Source organism: Rhamphochromis sp. 'chilingali' (genome assembly GCF_963969265.1).
Source record: "Rhamphochromis sp. 'chilingali' genome assembly, chromosome: 13".
In the NCBI taxonomy this organism is placed as follows: Eukaryota; Metazoa; Chordata; class Actinopteri; order Cichliformes; family Cichlidae; genus Rhamphochromis; species Rhamphochromis sp. 'chilingali'.
In genome coordinates this window covers 33390453-33409802 of record NC_137940.1, presented here as the reverse complement: position 1 = coordinate 33409802, position 19350 = coordinate 33390453, and the positions used below count along the sequence as shown (strand labels likewise).

General features: G+C 44.6%; 2 protein-coding genes across 4 annotated transcripts in view; one reads left to right on the top strand and one right to left on the bottom strand.

Annotated features, from left to right (window-relative positions):
* Positions 1-19350, top strand: part of mrpl11 (mitochondrial ribosomal protein L11) — a 66874-nt gene that overhangs the window by 32900 nt on the left and 14624 nt on the right. The window contains exon 3 of the mRNA XM_080901928.1: positions 17856-17951. Coding sequence (XP_080758054.1) covers positions 17856-17951 — 96 coding nt within the window. The remainder of the gene's footprint in view (positions 1-17855; positions 17952-19350) is intronic.
* On the bottom strand, positions 4270-10679 carry tmem265 (transmembrane protein 265). 3 transcript variants are annotated; one of them, XM_080901926.1, is made up of 2 exons: positions 10279-10679; positions 4270-7109 (listed from the first exon to the last, which is right to left on the bottom strand). In XM_080901926.1, exon 2 carries the CDS (start codon positions 7105-7107, stop codon positions 6043-6045), a length of 1065 nt encoding a protein of 354 aa, XP_080758052.1. In that variant the 5' UTR covers positions 7108-7109; positions 10279-10679; the 3' UTR covers positions 4270-6042. The 3 variants fall into 3 exon arrangements, with proteins under 3 accessions (XP_080758052.1, XP_080758053.1, XP_080758051.1); XM_080901927.1 differs by lacking the exon at positions 10279-10679 and adding an exon at positions 9948-10258; XM_080901925.1 differs by lacking the exon at positions 10279-10679 and adding an exon at positions 8510-9937.

Genomic DNA, 19350 nt, shown 5'->3' with positions numbered 1-19350 from the left:
CAACTGAACATTACGGTCCTGGAGTCTCACTCATCCGTCAATGAAAATAACCACGCCCCTAAATCTAGAATAAGAAATAGACTCATCTGACCTGGAAACCTTTTTCCAATCATTTGTCCACTTTTGGTGAGTCTGTGTGAATTGAAGCCTCAGTTTCCTGTTCATAGCTGATGGGTGTGGTCTTCTGCTGCTGTAGCTCTTGTGCTTCAAGGTTCAATGTTTTGTGCATTTGATGCTCTTCTGCATAGTTTGGTTGTAACTTGGGGTTATGAGTTACTACTGCCTTTCTACAAGCTGCAAACAGTCTAGCCATACTCCTCTGACCTCTGACAATGACAAGTGTTCAGTGGATATTTTCCCTTTTTCAGACCTCTCTGTAAACCCTAGAGATAGCTGTGTGGGAAAATCCCAGTAGATCAGAAGTTTCTGAAGTACTCAGAACAACCTTTTTGCCATTTACAGCCATGCCGTGTTCAAAATCACTTTAGTGACCAGTCTTGCCAATTCTGACGTTAAGTTTGAACTTTGTCTTCACCGTGTCTACGCGCCCTAAATGCTGCCATGTGATTGACTGACTAAATCTTAGTTTTATAAAGCAGTTTAACCGGTGTACCTAGTAAACTGTGCGGTTTAAACACTTTGCGGAATATTTAAATAAGAGAATTTAATTCCCATTAACCTCTGTACATTTGTCATGAATAGAAAAATTGACTATACAGACCAGAAATTTAAATCCCTGTGGGGGGTTGTGTGCTTTTGGAGGCATGCCCAAGTGGCCCTTTGAGGAGCTGGGATACTTTATGGGTGGTATTTGTCACTAATTTACAGTTTCGATTAGGCACAATTAAAAAGGCCATGTTTTTTTTTTCTTTCTGGAATTCTTTAAGGTCACTAATACACTGATGACGAAGACACGACGACGGCTATATTTCAGAATTCTTCCAAGTCACTTTTATCCAAACAGCCCTGGGTTATCAGTTTTTGACTTTCATTTTTACAGCTCTTACTGAACAAATCTGGGGATGTTTTTCAGGTATAAATTTAACAGCAGATAGTGTAGGGCTTAAGGGATTAAACTGCATTGCTGTCAGGACCTCTATAGTAAAAGGGAGGTTGTTATTTCCATCTGCAGTAATTTGTGTTTGGCTCTGTTCCCCAACTTTTCATAAACATGCAGAAAGCCAGACCAGAGGAGAGCAGCAACTGTAAGACCCGAGCAGATAACAAAGCAGCCCTCATACTGACAAACAGCTATGACATCAGTAAGGTCAAACACACATGAGGGTGGAACTAGGAAGGAGGTGGGTTGCAAAGCAGCTTGATGCTCTGGGTAGACAAAACTTAAATAGTGTGCCCTATATAAAGCTTACAAACTGGCTGAATCTTTTGTATCAGACCAACTTCCAGAACGGGATTAAATTTAGTAATAACCAAGTAAATTTACTTACTGTAGTGCTACATCGAGGTATAGTGAAGAGTTAATTGTACTTTTGACAAATTCCATTTTATTTCCACATATCTTCATTTCAAATTTATAACACTTTTTACTCTGCTGCTTTTTTAGCTTTACTTTCTTTGCAGATTTAATAAAGGATGTGATAGGATGCGGAGCTCAAAGTAGAGCCGCTGCCTCTCCAAAACGAAATGAGTCAGCTTACATGGTTTAAATATCTGTCTAGGAGGCTTCCTGGACACTTCTTAGATTAGATATTTCAGGCCAACAGGAAGAGGGACCCAGCGAGACCTGACACTCGCTGGAAAGATTGTCCCTCGGCTCGCTTGGGAATGCCCCGGTGTCTCCTCTGTAGACCTAGACCTAGAGGCAGGGGCTGAGGAGGGTGGTGTGCTTAGAAAAAGGATAACGGATGCAGTCAGGAAATTAATCATAATACATTACTTGGTTTAGTGCGACTAGCAAATTATAAAGTAGCAAATGATCCCCCATTTGTAACAGCTGCACCACGGATGAATGATTACACGCAGATGCAACAATAAGCATAATCTAATTCGGTGTTATTGTGAAACAGACTACCCTGCATAAATTACACTTAAGTTGATTTTGATGCTTAATTGATGCTCATACTCATGATCCAGTCATATTTACTTTAACAGGGAGACGCTGGCATTATTTTTTTTTCTTAATATTTTCCTCCCACACTTTTTAGAGTGCAGTATAATACAGAACTGCAGCAAATCTTCAAATTTGAAAAAGTGTAATTATCAGCAAATTGGCACTAATTGATTTGACATAACGATTTTTTTTTAAATTCTCAAAGTGGTTAGTATCTAACTTTCTATTAAGTGGCAGATCATTTCGACCTTTGTTCTTTTTTTCTTTTCTTTTTTTTTTTGACTTTATGTAATTTCGGCATTACGTAAATGTCACCTTAACGTCTGAGACCTGTATTAGTATGCGTTTGTCTCCACTATTGCATTGCATATCATAAGAGTCTCAGATTCTTTTGCATCATTTCTTTCTGTTAGAGTATACTTTGAAGTTCTCTCCAAAAGCAGCATTGCTGATGGTGTGCGTGCTCTGATGAATGATTTAGACATCTGTCTGTTAAATGTGTCTCTTTTTTTTGCCAGAAGAGATGGGCATGAGCTCGTAGGCATACTGTAGCTGTCGCCGCGTCAGGGGTAATGAGGTGAGATGGGCTGCAACGAAGTGCTCAACCAAGCAAAACAAAGCCATATGTTTGTCTAAAGGTGCCGCCTTCTGGACTGTTTGAGATGTCATTGTTGTCGAAGCAGCATGTTGTGTGTATTTGTCTCTGTCTGTTCTCTTGTTCCATCAAGCTCACTGTGTGTGTGGAGCAAACGCTAAATAAATGGCAGTCAGCAGCCACTCTGCTTCAGGCAGTAGCCCCGTTCCTTTAATCTTAGCCAGCCTCTCCCCCTCAGCTTTTTTTTTTTTTCTCCTTGTCTCTGACTAACCACTCTTGACAGGGGAAGTGCAGAGAGGTAGGCTGCCTGTCGGCTGCAGGGCAAATTTAAACAAACGAGAAAAATAAAAGAAGGAATACAAGACAAAAAAAGGGAAAAGTGACAGCTCTGGTACATGAGAATAATTACAGGCTAGAGTGAAATTAGCACAGGCGAGAGGAAGGGAAGGATAAGGAGCACCGGAAAGAGCGGCAAAAGAAGAATGGAAATAGGTGCGTAGCTCGAGCACTTTTCTTCAGGTTATGGGAGTTGGTGGGAGCTGAGGGAAAATGCTGAGCATTGTATTCAGAGTCTAACAGGTGTAACAAATTCTAGGAGGTAGTCATTTGCAGAGGCAGCTGCCTATGTAGCTGCTGCTTTTAGTATAATAGAAATATGAAGAGGTGCCCAACAGGGACTGCATCCAGAATGCATGTGTTTGAAATGTAGAGTGGGCAAAGTAGAGGGAGATGAAAGAAAGAGGGTAGGCGAGAGCTGGATGCTGTCTACTACACTCGATATCCCTCTGTGGTTTTTCCTTAAAAGTGTATCTGAACTGGAGAAAAATTCCCCACAGAAACTTTAAATGAATTTCTTTCTGTGGTGAAGCATGTACATTAGTCTTAATACATCCTGTAAATGCAGCCTGTAAATCAAGCATAAAGCAGCGAGAATGAGCACTTGCATTTTGACAGATAGCCTCAATTTCAATTAATAGGACCATTAAAGCTCAGAGGACAGGCTGATGGGTGCATTCATAGCCGCTGTGAGCAAAGAGCCAGTTCTCTCTGAAAAACATCACACGCACTTACTACAACTCTTGACATGCGCACCCCATCACATCAAGACTTCTCCCTCTCTCAGCATTAACGGCAGACAACACAACAGCACACTCAAGGATTACCGCGAGAGGATCCGAGCTGATGGGGCTGCTGGCATAATTGTGATAAATGACGGCCTTTCGTCAGTGTGCCGCTCCATGGAGCAAAGAGCGCGCTGTTGTGCCGAGAACATTTCGGGAGGCTTCCATTCGCTTAACCAGTTCAGCATGAGGACAACATAAAAACATGCAATTTCCTGTGACTGCACAATGAGAGCTGATTGACTTTAATATAGTGGAGGTTTTGCAAGGAGGAGGCGATTATTTGCCTCTGAGGTCTCTTGGACTTGAATAATTTGGACCGACTCCTTCTGTTTGTGTGTGTGTGTGTGTGTGTGTGTGTGTGTGTGTGTGTGTGTGTGTGTGTGTGTGCGCGCGCGCGCGCTTTTCTGCCAATAATGCCTCTTTATAATGGCCAATGAACTGTCAACACTAGGCGACTATGAAATACTTTATTAGTTTGCGGTCTGTCCTGGAGGTGTAGCTGAAAACAGCTGTGGAATAACTTCACAGTATACACATGGCATATGTCCAAGTTCCACATGGTACACATAATGTGTACGACAACCCAGGGGCTCGTTGCACCATGAGGAAACAAGGCACTTGACTGTACTGTACATCCTTTACGCCTGCCGCTCTGACCCACACTCCAACGTTTGCCCGGCATCTTGATAAGTTTGTGAATGAATGGATTCACCCATTTTTGAAATGGAATTAAAAAGATGATTCTTTTTTTATATATATAAAATGAAAAAAGACATTTGACGGTTGGATACATGGCTGGAATGAATGACACTTTAGGACAAGAAGAGATCACAAAAAACACGAGTTTTTAAATGCATTTTGAACCTCTAAAGGGATTACTTACATTGGTATTCAGTCTTGGTAAACAATTTAGTAAAAAAAGAGCTCTACTGTACACAAAGATGACGCAAAATGCTCGATGCCCACCTTTAAGCCCAGCCGATGAAAGATTGCATTACTGCAAACAGCGTCTTTTGTAGCTGGCTACTTGACTTGCGTACATTTTGTTGTTTGTTAAAATTGCTGCTGGATGATTTAAACAGGAAACGGTAGTGAAGTCTACCTAACTGATGTGCATTTAAGTTAGATAAAACATGCCATACAAATTGTAAACAAAGTTTAGAGATGTTCTACGGTGATGCCCGTGAGTCTGCAGGTTTTCACTCCAACTAAATGACAAAGTGACTGATTCCTCTCATTAACATTTTCTTTCAGACAAGACAAACTAGTACATAATATCAATGAGAGAACAACCTTGGTGCAGGGACCCTGCAGAATATATCTGGGAAGTCATGGGAAAATTAAATCTATTATAGAATACAAGAGGGGGAAAAAATCTGAGATCCTCATCCTATTACAATATTGTGAAAAACTGTATAATTGTACCTCTTCGGGCATGTAAAAAAAAAAGGAAATCTTAAAGTAGAATCACCTGCAATCGTGATTACTTTGATTTAAAGGGTCATCAGGTTAGACTGTGCATTAACATACTGAAGCACGGTGAAGAGTTCTTAGTGGTAGATGGCTTTTGAATGTTGGCTCTGTGGTATTGAAGGAAAAAAAATGAATCACCACTTCTGTGTATTAAAGTTTTCGCTGTTTCTCTGCACTGTGAAGTGAAGTGAGAAAATGTACGCTGAAAGGTCAGAAGCTGTGTTTTGGCATCTAATGGTCTTTTGGCAGAAGAGAGTCGAGTCTGATTTTTTTTTTTTTTTTTTTTTTTTTTCCTGAAACCTCATGAATCTGTGCAACAAATTTCTGTTTCTCGCCCCTAAACAGCTGCAATGAATCAGTGATAGCAGATATTTATCAGGAAAGCAGAATTCTTTAAAAAAGGGGGGAAAAAAACAAATCTGACAATGCAATTCCACAAACGTGATGACAGCGAAATCAAGATTAAACCACGATGAACAATAGCAGACTTCAGCACACATTTCTGAAAAAGTCTTTACAATCTGACAGATGGGTTCACAGTGTTGACTTTTAAAAATACACATCCACAAATCACGGCACTGCTTTTAGAGTTATTCTGAGCACAACAAGATGTGCACAAAGCCAAACTTGCCAAATGCAATTCCACAGTTCTGCATTATAACCTCCGCTGTTGTACTGAAATTCAGTACAGTTATCTGTTTGGATGTGATACCAGCGGGAATTTTCACTGTGGTTGTGGTGCACGCCTGTGTGCACGCGTGCACGTTCAGAGTGATTCTCTAAAGTTCATGGGAGATGAAAGAGGGTCCTAAAGGCGTCGCTGTGGGCTCCAGGCTGACGTGGGAGAGCGAGTGGCTTTGGGAATGAGACAGTGTGTGATAATTAGAGGGAGGAGCTTTCCCCTGGGCCTGGCCCTCTCCCTGCTCTGTACCCGTGTTTGGCAAGGTCGAGTCTCCCGGTTCTGCTCCTGCCACAGTCCCGCCTCCTGCAGCACCGCGCTCCTGTTTATGTCTCTCCCAGGCTGAGTTCAGCTTCACAGCCAGAGCCAGCAGGTTCTTGCCCAGAAACACAGTGGACACGCGGGGGTCCCTATACCACAGCATCCCTGCACCCCTCAGGGCTAAGGTGAAAATATTGATAGTGACCAAGCTAAGCCAAGGGTACAAAGCCTCCTTGCGGGGTCCTCTCTGTCCTGGCAGACCAGTGGCTCCCAGCTCTGTGAGTGCCACACACGGCAGCAGCAGCAGGAGGGCATAGCAGTAAAAGAAAACCAGACCCTCAGCCCAAATGGGCAGCCTCTGCTCTACAATCCCTCCAGTACCGGCTGCAGACCCTCCTTGGGCTTCCCACAGCCCCGCCTGCAGGTCCAACACATCCAGCAAGTCAACCACCACCCAGAGGAGCCGGCCCCGCACCTCCTGCTTCCTCCGCTGCGGAGTCATGTGGTCAGCTCCTGTCAGGATGAGAAACAGGGAGGGTAGACAGATGGACAGCAGCAGCGTCAGGGTCTTTCTGGCCAGAGGATCAGGTGGCCGACGCTCCTGCCTGTAGTTGTGGCAGACGAAGAAGAGCTTGAGCTGGAGCAGGGACAGGAACAGGAACCAGAGGGCGTTGGCAAATCCACGCCGTGGCGACCGCGCCTCAGACACCACGCCAGCTGAGACGAAGCGCAGCGCGAGCAGGAAGCCCAAATCGCCCAGCAACACTGCCACATATTGCCACACGCTAGGTCCTGAAAGACCCCGAGCTCCCAGCATGCTCTGCTCCAGCAAGTAGAGGTCCACCACTGCCATCGTGCTCACCGTGACCAGGGTTGATACGCACACCTGGGGCGTAGGCACCATGCCTGAAAGAGAAATACACAGATGCACTGTGGGAAATCTGTTGCATCGACAAAATTCAGAGTCTGCTCACATCGATGTGCTTGGTGCCATCTGTCCCCAGTAAAGCCGACAAATCTGCAGGATAAGAACATGCTTGGTTTTTTTGTTTTTTTATTCCTCCCCTGAAAACAAACATGTAAAACAATTTAATGCTGGTTGCTATGGTTAAAGACAATAGCTGCAGAGTAAGCAGTGAAGAACCCTTCATCTTTGGCCAGAGCTACATCCACCCTGGCTGCTCAAGCTGGGAAGCCTATTAAATTGTTTTTTTTTCTTCCCCTCTGCAGCTCTTTGAATTAAACAGTCTTCATTTTCCATAAAGGTCCTAACATTGCTGCTGTTTCGGAGATCAGAGATTTTTTTCCCCCCCCCCGAAGTTCTCAGCTGTTACTTTTTTCTGTTTATTGTTTCTGATCCTTTTTTTTCTCAGCTTATTCATTATTAATTAATTGCATTCAGGCGCAGCTAGGTGCCCTGTCAAAGCCTTTTCTTTGTCTCTATAGCGTGCCGTGTTTATTCTCATACTGTGCTGCAGCCTTTAATCATCCCAAATTCCCCTATCATTTCGGATGAATATTGATATTTTTGCTATTTGTTCAGAGATGCGATCGTCTCGTGTCGTTGTGTACACACTGTGCATTCGTGTGAGTGCAGGCTGGCAATGCTAATTTGGCTGAAAATGAGGTTTCACGTTATTTTGTCACAGCTCCTATCTCAGCCACAGACAGTATAAACCCCAGTATTGATTTCAGCATGAGAAATAATCACTGACTTTACAGTGCAGTCGAACCAATGTCTCTTTATCGTATTTAGCTGAAAAGCACAGCACACACCACTGGACTGTCTGTTATCTGCCCAGCACCACTCCCGGGTGTCAACCCATCAACCGGATCGATGGCATTATAATATAAAATCATTACCAGCTCAGATGTGTCCTAACAGCAACAGTTGAGCGTGATCGAGCGAGAGATTGTCAGCATGATCGCGGCCTCTGAGAAAAGTCTCTCCGTGAAAAATGTGTATTGATATCTTGCCGATGGAAGACACATCACTTCCCCCACTGTAAGACTAACAGGAGCTCTGCCATCGTTGAAGAGGGCTGAAGAACTCCACTGGGTAAAAAAAGGGTTTTGAGATAGTGTGTGTGTGTGTGTGTGTGTGTTGGGGGGGGAGGAGAGTGAGAGAAAGAGGAGAATAAGACTGCAAGTGAAAGATTAATAGGCCTTTTGGCTGTCTACATGCCTAATAAAGTGTTACTGCATGATGGTAATAGTTCATAAATAAGCTCAGGGGGAGAGGGGGGGGAAGCGATGAAGAAGGAAAAGAGTCAAATGCAGATAGAAAGTGACTTCCACCCACTTACATGAACGCGTGCGTTTCACGAGCCTGCTCGGTCTGGATGAATCCAGATGCATTCATCACGGCGACTATTGAAGAATCACAGACATTAAAGGTTTGTTCTGAATCCGATGAATCAAAGAGATGAGGAAAGGAACGATCTCGACTGATTAATCTCCCCGGAGGGACGGTGGGAGGACAGGCCTGGATCATGCCAGCAATGTCTGATTGTCTGTGAAGCCTTTTGTCTCACCGCACACGGAAACTTGATTATCATTTCCACAAAATTGAATAAATTTCACCAAGCCGCAGATTGAGAGGATATTGGAATTTAAATTTGTTTCCTGGGGGACAACCCCAGCCTGCAGGAGAGGAGCAGGAGGAGGAGGGTTGAAGAAGTTCACATCTACAGTTGCAGCCGGCTTTCAGGAGGTCGTGGCTTTCGGGTTATTCCATAGGCACCTTAAATTTTTACCCTGCAAATCTATCCGTCAGCCGGCGTTTATGTTTTGACTCCCTGTCAACGGGGTGTAATTTATTCTGCTCTGAGTGAGAGACCGGGATGACAGCCCGCGTGTCCACTCAGCTCATCAATAATGACCAAATTCATCATTCTGCTGTCTGGGAAGTGACACTGCTGTTGACAAGGTGAGGCAGCCTATTCCACTGTAAGCATGAGTGATGGCACATAATAGTGTGCAGCTTAAATATTTGTGTATTAGCATTAAAAATCCATTTTTTCCCAGAAATGTATCCACCTCTTGTCTTCCTCACATAAGGCATGAGTGCACACCCTGTACACTATTGAATAGGTAATCATCCAAAAAGCACTTCAATTCTTTCCAACACACACACACACACACTGACGGAAATGAAGCAAAGGGGGTGGGGTTGCCACTTGCATTTGTTTCCTATTAATACTAGGTGATTCCCGGTTGAACACAAATGCATGTAGAGCAAAGATTAATTTGTCTGCACCTACAGATCATCTCCATAAAACACCCACCGCGGAGCAGTAATTTTCCTAACAGACAAAAATTCTTCACAACTTATCACAGGTGGCACAGGAGCACCAAGGGCATCGGGACAGCATCTGAGCCATTATGTGCAAACCCATTAATTAATAGAGTCAGAGGTGAGCAGCCTCTGATAATGCTGAATAAATCCTCTCCCCAGACATTAAAACATCTGTTGATTTATCAGGTAACAGCCCCAGAGTTTCCCGACGGTCTCTCTGTTGTATTTCTACACAGTTAACACATTTTTCTTTTCTTTCGGGTTGAAATGTGGTTATTTGGAGCTGCCCAGCACGCAGCGCTGCCTTGAGACGTCCTGCATCCTTTAACGATCTCTATTAAAGCGCTTCTCTGCAACACCTGTTTCATAACCGCCCCATTAACAGCAGGTATTGTGGCTTCATCCGAGGATGCCTGTTAGTAAAGTAAAGCAAAGCTTTTAGTTACCCAAACCATTCGTCTTGCACTTGGGCTCGATCTTCCTGGCTTGATTTACAGCAAGTACTGAGGGGTTGTTTTTTGTTTTTTCCACCCCGTTTCCTCCGCCAAGTAGAAGCGCTGTCGGTGACCAGTAAAGTCTTTTTTTATTGTCGCTGATGAGCCGCGCTCGGCGATAAAAGTCTTATTCTCTCAGCACGGGTGTTTGTATACAGTCAGGCATCAGGAGGGGGGCTCAGGGAGAGGCTGTAAGAGGGCAAAGTCACCGCTACTGCCACACCAAGCAGACTCGAGTTTGAAGGAGCAGAAAAAAAGGAAAAGAAAACGAAACGACTCGTACTTATCAAGATTTCCTCCTCCGTGCAGATCTGGCATGGCAAATCTCTCCTTCTTCGGGCTGCATCCGCGGCTGTTGCAGAGGCTCGATCTGGGTCTGTCGCCTCCCGCAGTGTCGGAGTCTGCTGCTGTCGATTTATCTTTTGAAATAGCAGCGGGGGCAGAGAGCCGTGCAGGGCTGCTGCTGCTGCTCGGCCGGGCTCGGGCTGTGCGGAGCAGCCGGGAAGTCGGTCAGAAGTGGAGCATCAGCGGCGAGGCGATCCCGGCCGATCCTCCCGCGAAGATGGCTCGTGTGAAAAGAGGCAGAGCGGTGCAACAGCGAGGGGAGGACGAGGAGCAACTCACTCACGCTGTGTCCGAGTTTGGTTGTGGTGGTAATTTGTAAGCAGGCTACGTGCTCCAGCACAGACCTCCCACCCTCCCCCGGTTTCCCCTCCTTCCCTCCACCATCAGCTGTGGAAGTTTATCTGGAAGAAGATGCAATGCATATTTTAGAGCACTCTGTCACACCACAGTCTCTGCTTATGGTAATAATGATGATGATGCCACTTGGAGAAGATTAGTTGCATTGTTTGCGAGCAGGCTGATTCCTTATTTACCCTTCTTTGCCTGAAATAAGAGCGGAGGAAGTGGAGCGAGAGATGCTTATAGCCTGTAGACGCATTTAGAGCTCAGAAGGCAGATGTTACAAGTTTAATTAGGCTTCCTTCTGTCTGCTTACTGTCTTAGTCACACAAGGAAATCATTCCTCTGTTGTAGATTAACTCGGCTTAAAGAGAAGGATTGGGAATTTTCTGGGACGGATCTGCTCAAAAATGAATCGCTTGGAAACTGTTTAAAAATACAAAAAAAAGGCGTGTGGCTCATTTCCATGTTGGAGAATTCAATTTCAGCTCCTTTGTCAGCCGCAAATGAAGTTTGAAGGAATTTCACAGTGTCACGTTGTCCTCAAGGTCTTGCTCCTTCGAGTGTATCTGTTGGCACCCCAGCCTGCACTTTGAGCAAAGGCTCGGGTCCTCGGCTCTCTCACTCATGTGGCTCTCAGCGTGCTGGGTTCATAGAGTGAGAGGTTTAATCAGACTGGTGAGAAAAGGGATGGAGAGTCATCCTTCTTGTCAGATTCAGCTCTGCGCTCCGCTGGCTTCCAAGAGAGAAGAGATTTTCCATTTTCCTCACTTCAGCGTTGGTTTTTATGTGTGTGTTCCTCAGCCCTCCTTTTGTTACCACTGCCTCTCTGTCACCCCCGTTCTCATGTTTATCCTATTCTCTCCTCCATTCTGCAACTAACTCCCCCCCCCCTTCTTTCTTCTTTTTCTTTTCCTTCCCCTGTGGGTGTGGTTGAAGGTCACCGTGCACACTGGCTCACTTTCACAGAGGAAAGAGGGAGAGTGAAGCAGGAAAAAGGACGAGGGGAACAGTGAGAATAGCAGAGGAGCGTGAGGAGCGGGAAGGCTGTCCACAGTACTGTGCACTCATCACTTTTTTGCTTTAGACATGATTGGAGAAGTTTGGAAGGACACATGGGCTCGCAGACTGTCCAAGAATGCTTAAGGCGTCAACAGCGAGCCATGGTCCGCATGCTGACCTCCACAAACATGGCTTTATCCTCGATGTCATCTCACGACCTGAGACGTGCTTGAAAAGAATGCACCACTTCTATAATCAAAGTCAGTGCAGCAGCAGAAGCAGTGATATTGTCTGTTTTATTCCACACATTTGTCTTTCTTGTCAAAGCCAGCACCTACATTACCCACAATTCAGCTTTATTGCCAACAGTTGGGATTCAGTCATGTTCTGCAGGTTGTGGCTAATGAAGCCTGGAGCTGCCGGCCCCCAGCAGAGATGAAGAGTGGGCTGCACAGGTTCATGTTTCCCTGGTGCCACATCACCACATCGCTTAATCTTTAAAGTTCACTACCGCCTTTTAACTCAAGAGACATCTTTGCAAAATATAACTCTTTGGTCATTTTTTTTAATATATAAACAGTGGACAGTTTCAAAACAATCAAGTTGGGTTGTTGTTCACATGTAGAACGCAGGAGGAGGCATGTTCTCGCTACTGGCTCCATTTTTTGTTTTAGGCTGCCTGTGTAGAATGCACAGGGGGCACACACTGCGAGCTCACGACAATTACCTAATCAATTCCTCCTGGTTGTGGACGTCACATGGACTTTGTAATGAGGAGCTGGCTGCATAAAGATCATTAAATGTCTGCTCTGGCCGTGCTGGGCATTTGTGTTCTCAGCATAGCTGGATATAGCCTCTGTGAACTCACTGGATAGTGAGCTTCACTTGTGAGGCATTGACCTAAGCCTTGCCGGCCATCGTCTCCTTGGTATTTTTGAAAATGAACTTGAAAAATGAGAAGCAGCTGTGACAGAGGCACACTTGCAGAGACTTTTCCATAGCAAGCTGCCACACCCTGAAGCTAACTCTGCTTTGTTGTTTGTTCTACATGCAACCAATGTATATTTGCAGGTTGCAAGGTGAAATTGGTTGCAAAGACCAAAACAACAACAAAAAAGCCTCCCTGTGTTTGCTTTACAGGTTGTCATGCACACCAAACTAATCTCCAAGCTCTAGAATTGAGAGAGTTGGCCTTCAAAGTAAAAGTTTCACTCTTTGAAATGTCTTGGTTTCAGCAGTAAGCAACAACTTTTATTTTGAACAATCACTTTGCAAGTAGTTGGCAGTTGTTTGCAGACGAGTCTTCTACGCAAACTGCGGGCAAGCACTCCAATCTGCTACTAACCAAGGCAATTGCAGTGAGTTTTTTGATGCAGCAGCGTATATATCTCTGCCACAGAGTTTACCTACTGACAGTCAGCAACTTGCGCCAACCAGTTGTGACTCCCCAGTCGGGAAATGCACATTTCTCCCTACAGATAGGTGGCCCCCAGAGGGTCACTAACTGGTCTGTAGGCCTGCATGATTGTGGCTTAGTAATTGAATCCAGTGGTTCCTGGAGTTTGTTTCAGCAACCGATTGCAGCTAGTTAAGACTACTCATTTTTCCCTAGCAACCAGTGTTTGGTAGGAAGGCACCAACTGGTCTCTAAGCCTGTGGGACTGGATGGGCAGTTAATTTTGTTTTGGAGGGCCGCACCAATAATTTGAACTCAATTCTGTCCAATATTGTTTCAGTTCACTTATAAGCGTATTGGTGCGGCCCTCCGCAACAGTCCCATTTTTTTTTTATGGAAAGATTAATTGCACAACCTTAGAAGACTTCTTAAAATTAGGGACCGAAACCATAAAGTCATCAGGAGGTCACTGATCAAGTGAACAAGTTTTCTTATCTCGGTATACTTTTTGCAAAAAGGGGAAACCTCTCTTTTCTGGCTCTTGGAAAGAATGCAAATTTAGATCAATTGCACAATAACTTTATCTTTTATATACAGTCTGTGGTTTCCCCATCCCGCTGGGTAATGTCTGGAAAAGTTCATGCCTGCAGTGCATGTGCGAAAAATGGCTTTTATCAGCATTCGCCTTTAAATAACCCCTCTAGAGTGCAAAATTCAATACTGGCTTTCTGAATACTCCACAAGGACAACGCTACTTTTGTCAAAACATTGCTATCAGTTTTTGCTGCAGTCTTATTTTATTCCAGCCTCTGATTTTCTTTCTCTGAGTGTTTTGCCTCCACATGTCACGGTGTCTTGTGATTTTTCTCCAGCGTGGAGCCACAGCTGCCTGCAGTTCAGGCTTCCGCGTTCTCGCTGTAGTCTCCACACGTGATTAATCATGTGAAGTGGCAAAAAGCACAACAGTGTCAAGACTGTGAGGGGGACCTAATGGAGTTGAAAATGGGATGTTTTGTCGTGATGCAATCCATTTTGTCGCACCGCCGCCTGCTTTCGCTGTGCCCTCAAACAGCAAATTCTTCTTCTTGTGCCAGGTACAAAAAGTAAAAGCCGTGTCTATTTTAAGCAAAGAGCCACACAGCAAAAACACCACTGAGAAGTTTTGGCTTTTTTTTTTTGCTCTTTGTAATTTGGTTCACTCTGTCAGTTCTGCACTCGTGCTCGTTTGAGGAGCGCTCCTTAGCCCCTTTTGTGCGGGCCTGGATCCTTGCCTCAGCACAGTTCACTGGAGACTGGGGGTGAAAATCGTTTTTATTTTCCACTTTTAAGACTAATCCACTCACTCTGCTGTGGAAAATCAAGTAAAATGCATGTCCAGCGTGAACTTAATTTAGTTTGTGCTGTTTGCTGTGTGCGGCTGTGTCTGTTAGACCTAAAGTGGCCTCGTGCTCAGCCTCTCGCTCTCAGTTACCCTGCAGCGGAGGGGTTCAAGATGAAACCTAATCAGCTGTATGACCCTACAGCGGGGCTGAATGTGATAAAATGCCAACACCGGAGCAGATTAAATGAACGAGTTAATGAAGGTAATGAATGAGAGTGTTTCACACTGAAGAGTTTAATTAACCTCGCCTCCCACCACCCTCTCTCCACTGTAACACCTTTGTCACTGTATCGCAGCCCTCTTCTGTGCCGACCACACAGGGGCAATTTATCGAATGGCCTCTTGTGCCAGGGGCAATAAATCCTCCGTCCTGCCCCAAGGCCTTAACCTGCATCCGTACCCTTTATCTCCATGTTTGCCACGCTTCCATAAGCACAGTACTTTTCTTGACCTATTCTCTCTCTCTTTCTCATCTACCTCCAATCTTCTCCCTCCTCCTCTTCCTCTTCTCTTTTTTCTTTCTTTTCCTTTGTCTCATTTCTTCTTCTTTTTTTTCCTTTTTTTTCCTCTTGTTCTCTCAGATGCAGAAACACCTGCAACCACACACGGTGCGCACTTCCTCACCGTCAGCAATCCCCGGCAGCTTAATCTGAACACGATAGTCGGCCACATTCTGACAACTTTAATACACCTCAGCTGTCTCGCTTTCTCTTTCTTTTTCCCATTCCCATCCCTACTCTTCTCTCTCACTCACACACACACACACACACACACACACACACACACACACACACACACACACACACACTATAGTGCCACACCAGTGCTACATCTTGTTAAAAAGAGTTAGTGAAGCTGAAAGGCCAGTCACATTAACACAGAGAGTGTCAAAAAAGACCAGAGAGAAATATGGTGGAAGGGTCAAATGAAACAGACACTTCTCAGATTTTAATTGCAAATGCCTAATTGCTCAAATAATTATGAGTAATCAGACTCGGCCGCGCTGATCTCGAATGCATCATATAGCAATTACTCACCACTGTCGCTGCTGGATTTAAAAGAAAGAAATATCTTCGTAGATTAGCGCTTAATCCCGGTGCCTAGGATCGGAGAAGGCTTTGAAGATGTGCGGCTCAATGTCCTCGTCCACAGCCGCCGCGGAAGGCCCCGCCTTGGGTGACGGGCTGCGGCCATTTTATACTGGAGAGCTCTAATCGGTCATGGTGGAGGAGCGAGGATTTATCCAGCAGCTCGGATTCGAGGATGATTAGATGCTCAGATGCAGTGAGAGGGGTTAGCGATTTAGCCAGGGCATGAATGTTGCTGTTTCAGCTCTCCCTCACTGATAAATGTCATGGGGAGTTGGAGGAGCCAACCTTGAACCTTGCTTTCATGGCACGCCAGCCCGATGCTACATTTAAAGACTGGGATTTCAATTATCAATGTGATTCAATCGTGGTTATTACTGCAGTTAGACTATTAAGTAGCCTGAGGGCAAAATAAAACTTCATCTTCAGAGGCTGAGGTACCTGGACTTCTGTGGAAGAGCTTAATTAAAATATGATTACCTGTCTCTGGTGCATACTAAAATGTGTATGGAGCTCAAGGCAAACTGCCTGCTGTCCCAAGAGGATCATATCAAGTGTTGTCAGGCCCTTATTTGCCTTGTTTTCCACCTTTTAGAATGATTTTTTTCCCCCCTGTTTGTTTGAGCCCCTTTTAGCAGCTAAGAGCTGTCTGGTCAGGAAAGGTCACGTGAAGTCTTTGCCTCTGTCTATCTTTAGCGCAGTCCCTTCTCTGTCTGCATAATTTCTCACTGTCTATGCTTAAGCACATTTTAGAAGCATCAGGCATCATCTCTTGCTGGTCAAGGAGCCCATTTCATGGCTTTGTGTGGCATGAAAGGGCCGTCGGAGTCGGTGGGAGAGATCATTATCTGACATGAGCTTACAGAAGGGAAGGAACAGGAGCTGAATGTGTGAGGCAGAGCCCGAGGGTTTGCTTTGACTTCTACTCAACATCGCAGCCTTTATATTAATCCATATTTAATTAGACTTTCTTTTAGTGCTTGTTTACTCTTGCTGTGTTGTTGTAAGGGAGGCGGAGCGAGGGAAGGGCAAGGATAGAAGGTAGTGAGGTTGACATGGGATTACTATTAATAAATACAAGGGGAGGGAAGGTAGAGCCTAGTGAGGGCTCCAGAGACGAAGCTGTGTTTCTTTTCATTAGTAGGATATTGTAATTCAGATAGAACCCATCAGCTCAAACAACGACCTGCCGCAGTTCGTGTGATGTGCTGAAATTTCAATCAGTTTGTTGTTATTGTGTTAGCAGATGCAAAGAAACGCCAGTGAGTAATGCGTAGTAGCATTTTAGACGCTGATGAGGCGATGCGGTTGTGTAGATTGAGCGACTGATTAGCATTCATCAGGTGCTTTTGAAGCCGTTAGAGGAGATGATGTTCAGAGAACTTTCTGCTCTGTTAACTTCAAATAAATGTCTTTCCCAACCTGTCGTTGGAGAATGTCTCGGGATGACTGACTTTTCATCAGATCCACTATTAGAGCTGCTCGGTGTGCTCTGTCATGGAGCAGTAGAAGCTCGTGAGTCCATTAAACTGCGTATTAAAAAAACAACAGGCTTTTTCCTTCTCTCATTTCTAAAATGAACATTTCAATCAGTGTGTTGCCTTTGGGAAGGATGGCGGGTGAAGGTCAGTTTGAATTTCAGCAGTAATAATTAGATTCTTTATTAGTCTTTGCCACTGAATTCATCTCCAAAAAGGAGCGCTGCAAAGGAGCAGCGTTGGCCGGGTGTTGACTTAATGTCACCCATCCATTTTGCTTTCGCTCTGGTTGGCCTCGCAGGAGCTAGAAAATGGGAGCTCATTCATCACTGGGTTTCTCTGGCTCTGGGCCCCAACATGCATTCAGTCATAGCTCGAGTGACAAACACACACACACACATAAACACTTTGTCTGAAACAACAAAGGGGCTGTGTGCACACATGCACATCTCAGTGGGACGTGTAAAAAATGTCTCCAGCAAAATATCAACACAGACACACACTCACCCACCATATATACACACACACATATATATATATATATATATATATATATATATATATATATATATATATATGAATGAGTGTACAGTGTCACATGGCTGCTCTCTGAGCTGCTCACGTGTGAATACAGTCAGACCGCTGAAGGTTTCTGATTGATTGATTGACTGACAGCAGCACAGGCATCTGTATTCTGGCAGCACATTGTGACATGAGTGATGCTTTGCTGAATTTTTTTAAGAGCTCATACATTTTAAAGCAATCCTCCACCATGTTTATTTCCCTCTCTTCTCCACCCCCCCCACCCCCCCACCATTTTTCCCCATCCAGAAAGGAATCCCCATCGGGCAGTTCTGCAAGGACTTCAATGAGAAAACCAAGGAGCTGAAGGATGGCATCCCTCTCCCGATCAAGATCCATGTGAAGGTATGTCTGTGCAGCTCGCTGTGGGTTTGTCTAACCCCATCCCTGACCCATTACACATAGCACTTAGCGCCCCTCCCTAGCACGATTGTGGCTAATTCCACGAGCTGCATAACATTATCGCAGCACTTCCATTATTCATACTCTACCACGAAGTAATGTCCATTTGCATTCATTAATGAAGCAATACCCAGAGGAACCTGCAGTCAAGAACCATTAAGTGCATGCAAGAGATGTGAATTACTCCAAAAAGAGGTGTTATGTTTGTAGTATTTATTTCACACAAGAACATATTTTTTGACTTCCTCATACTTCCCTCCCACCTTTTGTGTGCTGTGTCCTCGCTGCTCTCTGTGTGTTGTGTAATGAGGTTCACAAGGAGGGAAAGCCTAATCCTTTCAGAGGCGTGAATTTATTTTGACATGCAATATCCAGCAACAGCTCTGCCATCACATCTGGAGCCCTGCTTCTGTCTATCAGTGCAGTGCCATCTGCTGGTGATTTGTAGCGTTGCAGTTCAAGCTGCACAGTGTGTGTGTGCGCATTCTGCGTGTAATGTTTAGTGTGTGCGCATGCAACATGTGTCAGCCTCTGAGAGGATGTTTCTCTGCAGGCTTTCACCTCATCCTTGTCAGTAGGTTTAAGCACATCTTACAGTCCCTTTCATCTTACTTTAAAGGAACAAATTGACTTTTTCAGACATTCCACTTTTTCACTTTTCTTGCAGAGAGTCAGATGAGAAGATCGATACCACTGTCATGTCCGTGTGTGAAAGCCGGGAGGCAATTAGCTCAGTAAAAGGGCCGGAGGCAGGGGGGCAACAGCTATCCTGGCCTCGTCTGAAGTTAGAAAAAAGTGATGCTTCCATCATATTTCTTCAGACAAAAAGACCAAAAGCCTCAAAAAGCTGTCGTACCAGCTCTTGGTCACAGCAGCTCTTTAAGCTTAGCTCTGACATGCTGAGTTGCAGCTGTAGACGATGAGAATGTCATTAATTTTTCAGGTGTTTGAAGCCAGATATTGTACAAATTAAAGTCTTGACCTGAAGAAGTCAGAAGATTGTCCAAATTATTACAATTCATCCTGAGTGGGGATGGATGTGAGGAAATACTTCTTATAGTTGTTGAGATATTTAAATCTGGAAGCACCACAGCTGTAGACTTGCATGAGTGAAACAGTAGTTTTGCAAGAGATATGCAGCACACCCCCAGCAAACACTGAAACAAAGTATTTAACCATTTGCTTGGGATAATGTGTATATGTTACAGAAACGCATGTCAGAACTTATTTAACAAATGTTAACTGTGATGTATTTGATGGCAGAGAGCAAATGATTCTCCAAAGGGTTTTTTGGGTTTTTACAGTCTTCTACACAGAACTCCTGATTATGAAGCAAGTAGTA

Bases quoted from the DNA above. Each gene is read 5' to 3' on its own strand.
- tmem265 (XM_080901925.1), bottom strand. From the start codon at position 8,561: ATGCATCTGGATTCATCCAGACCGAGCAGGCTCGTGAAACGCACGCGT. The intron at 7,110-8,509 runs GTAAGTGGGTGG...TTTCTCTTTCAG, and splicing joins CGTGAAACGCACGCGTTCAT to GCATGGTGCCTACGCCCCAG.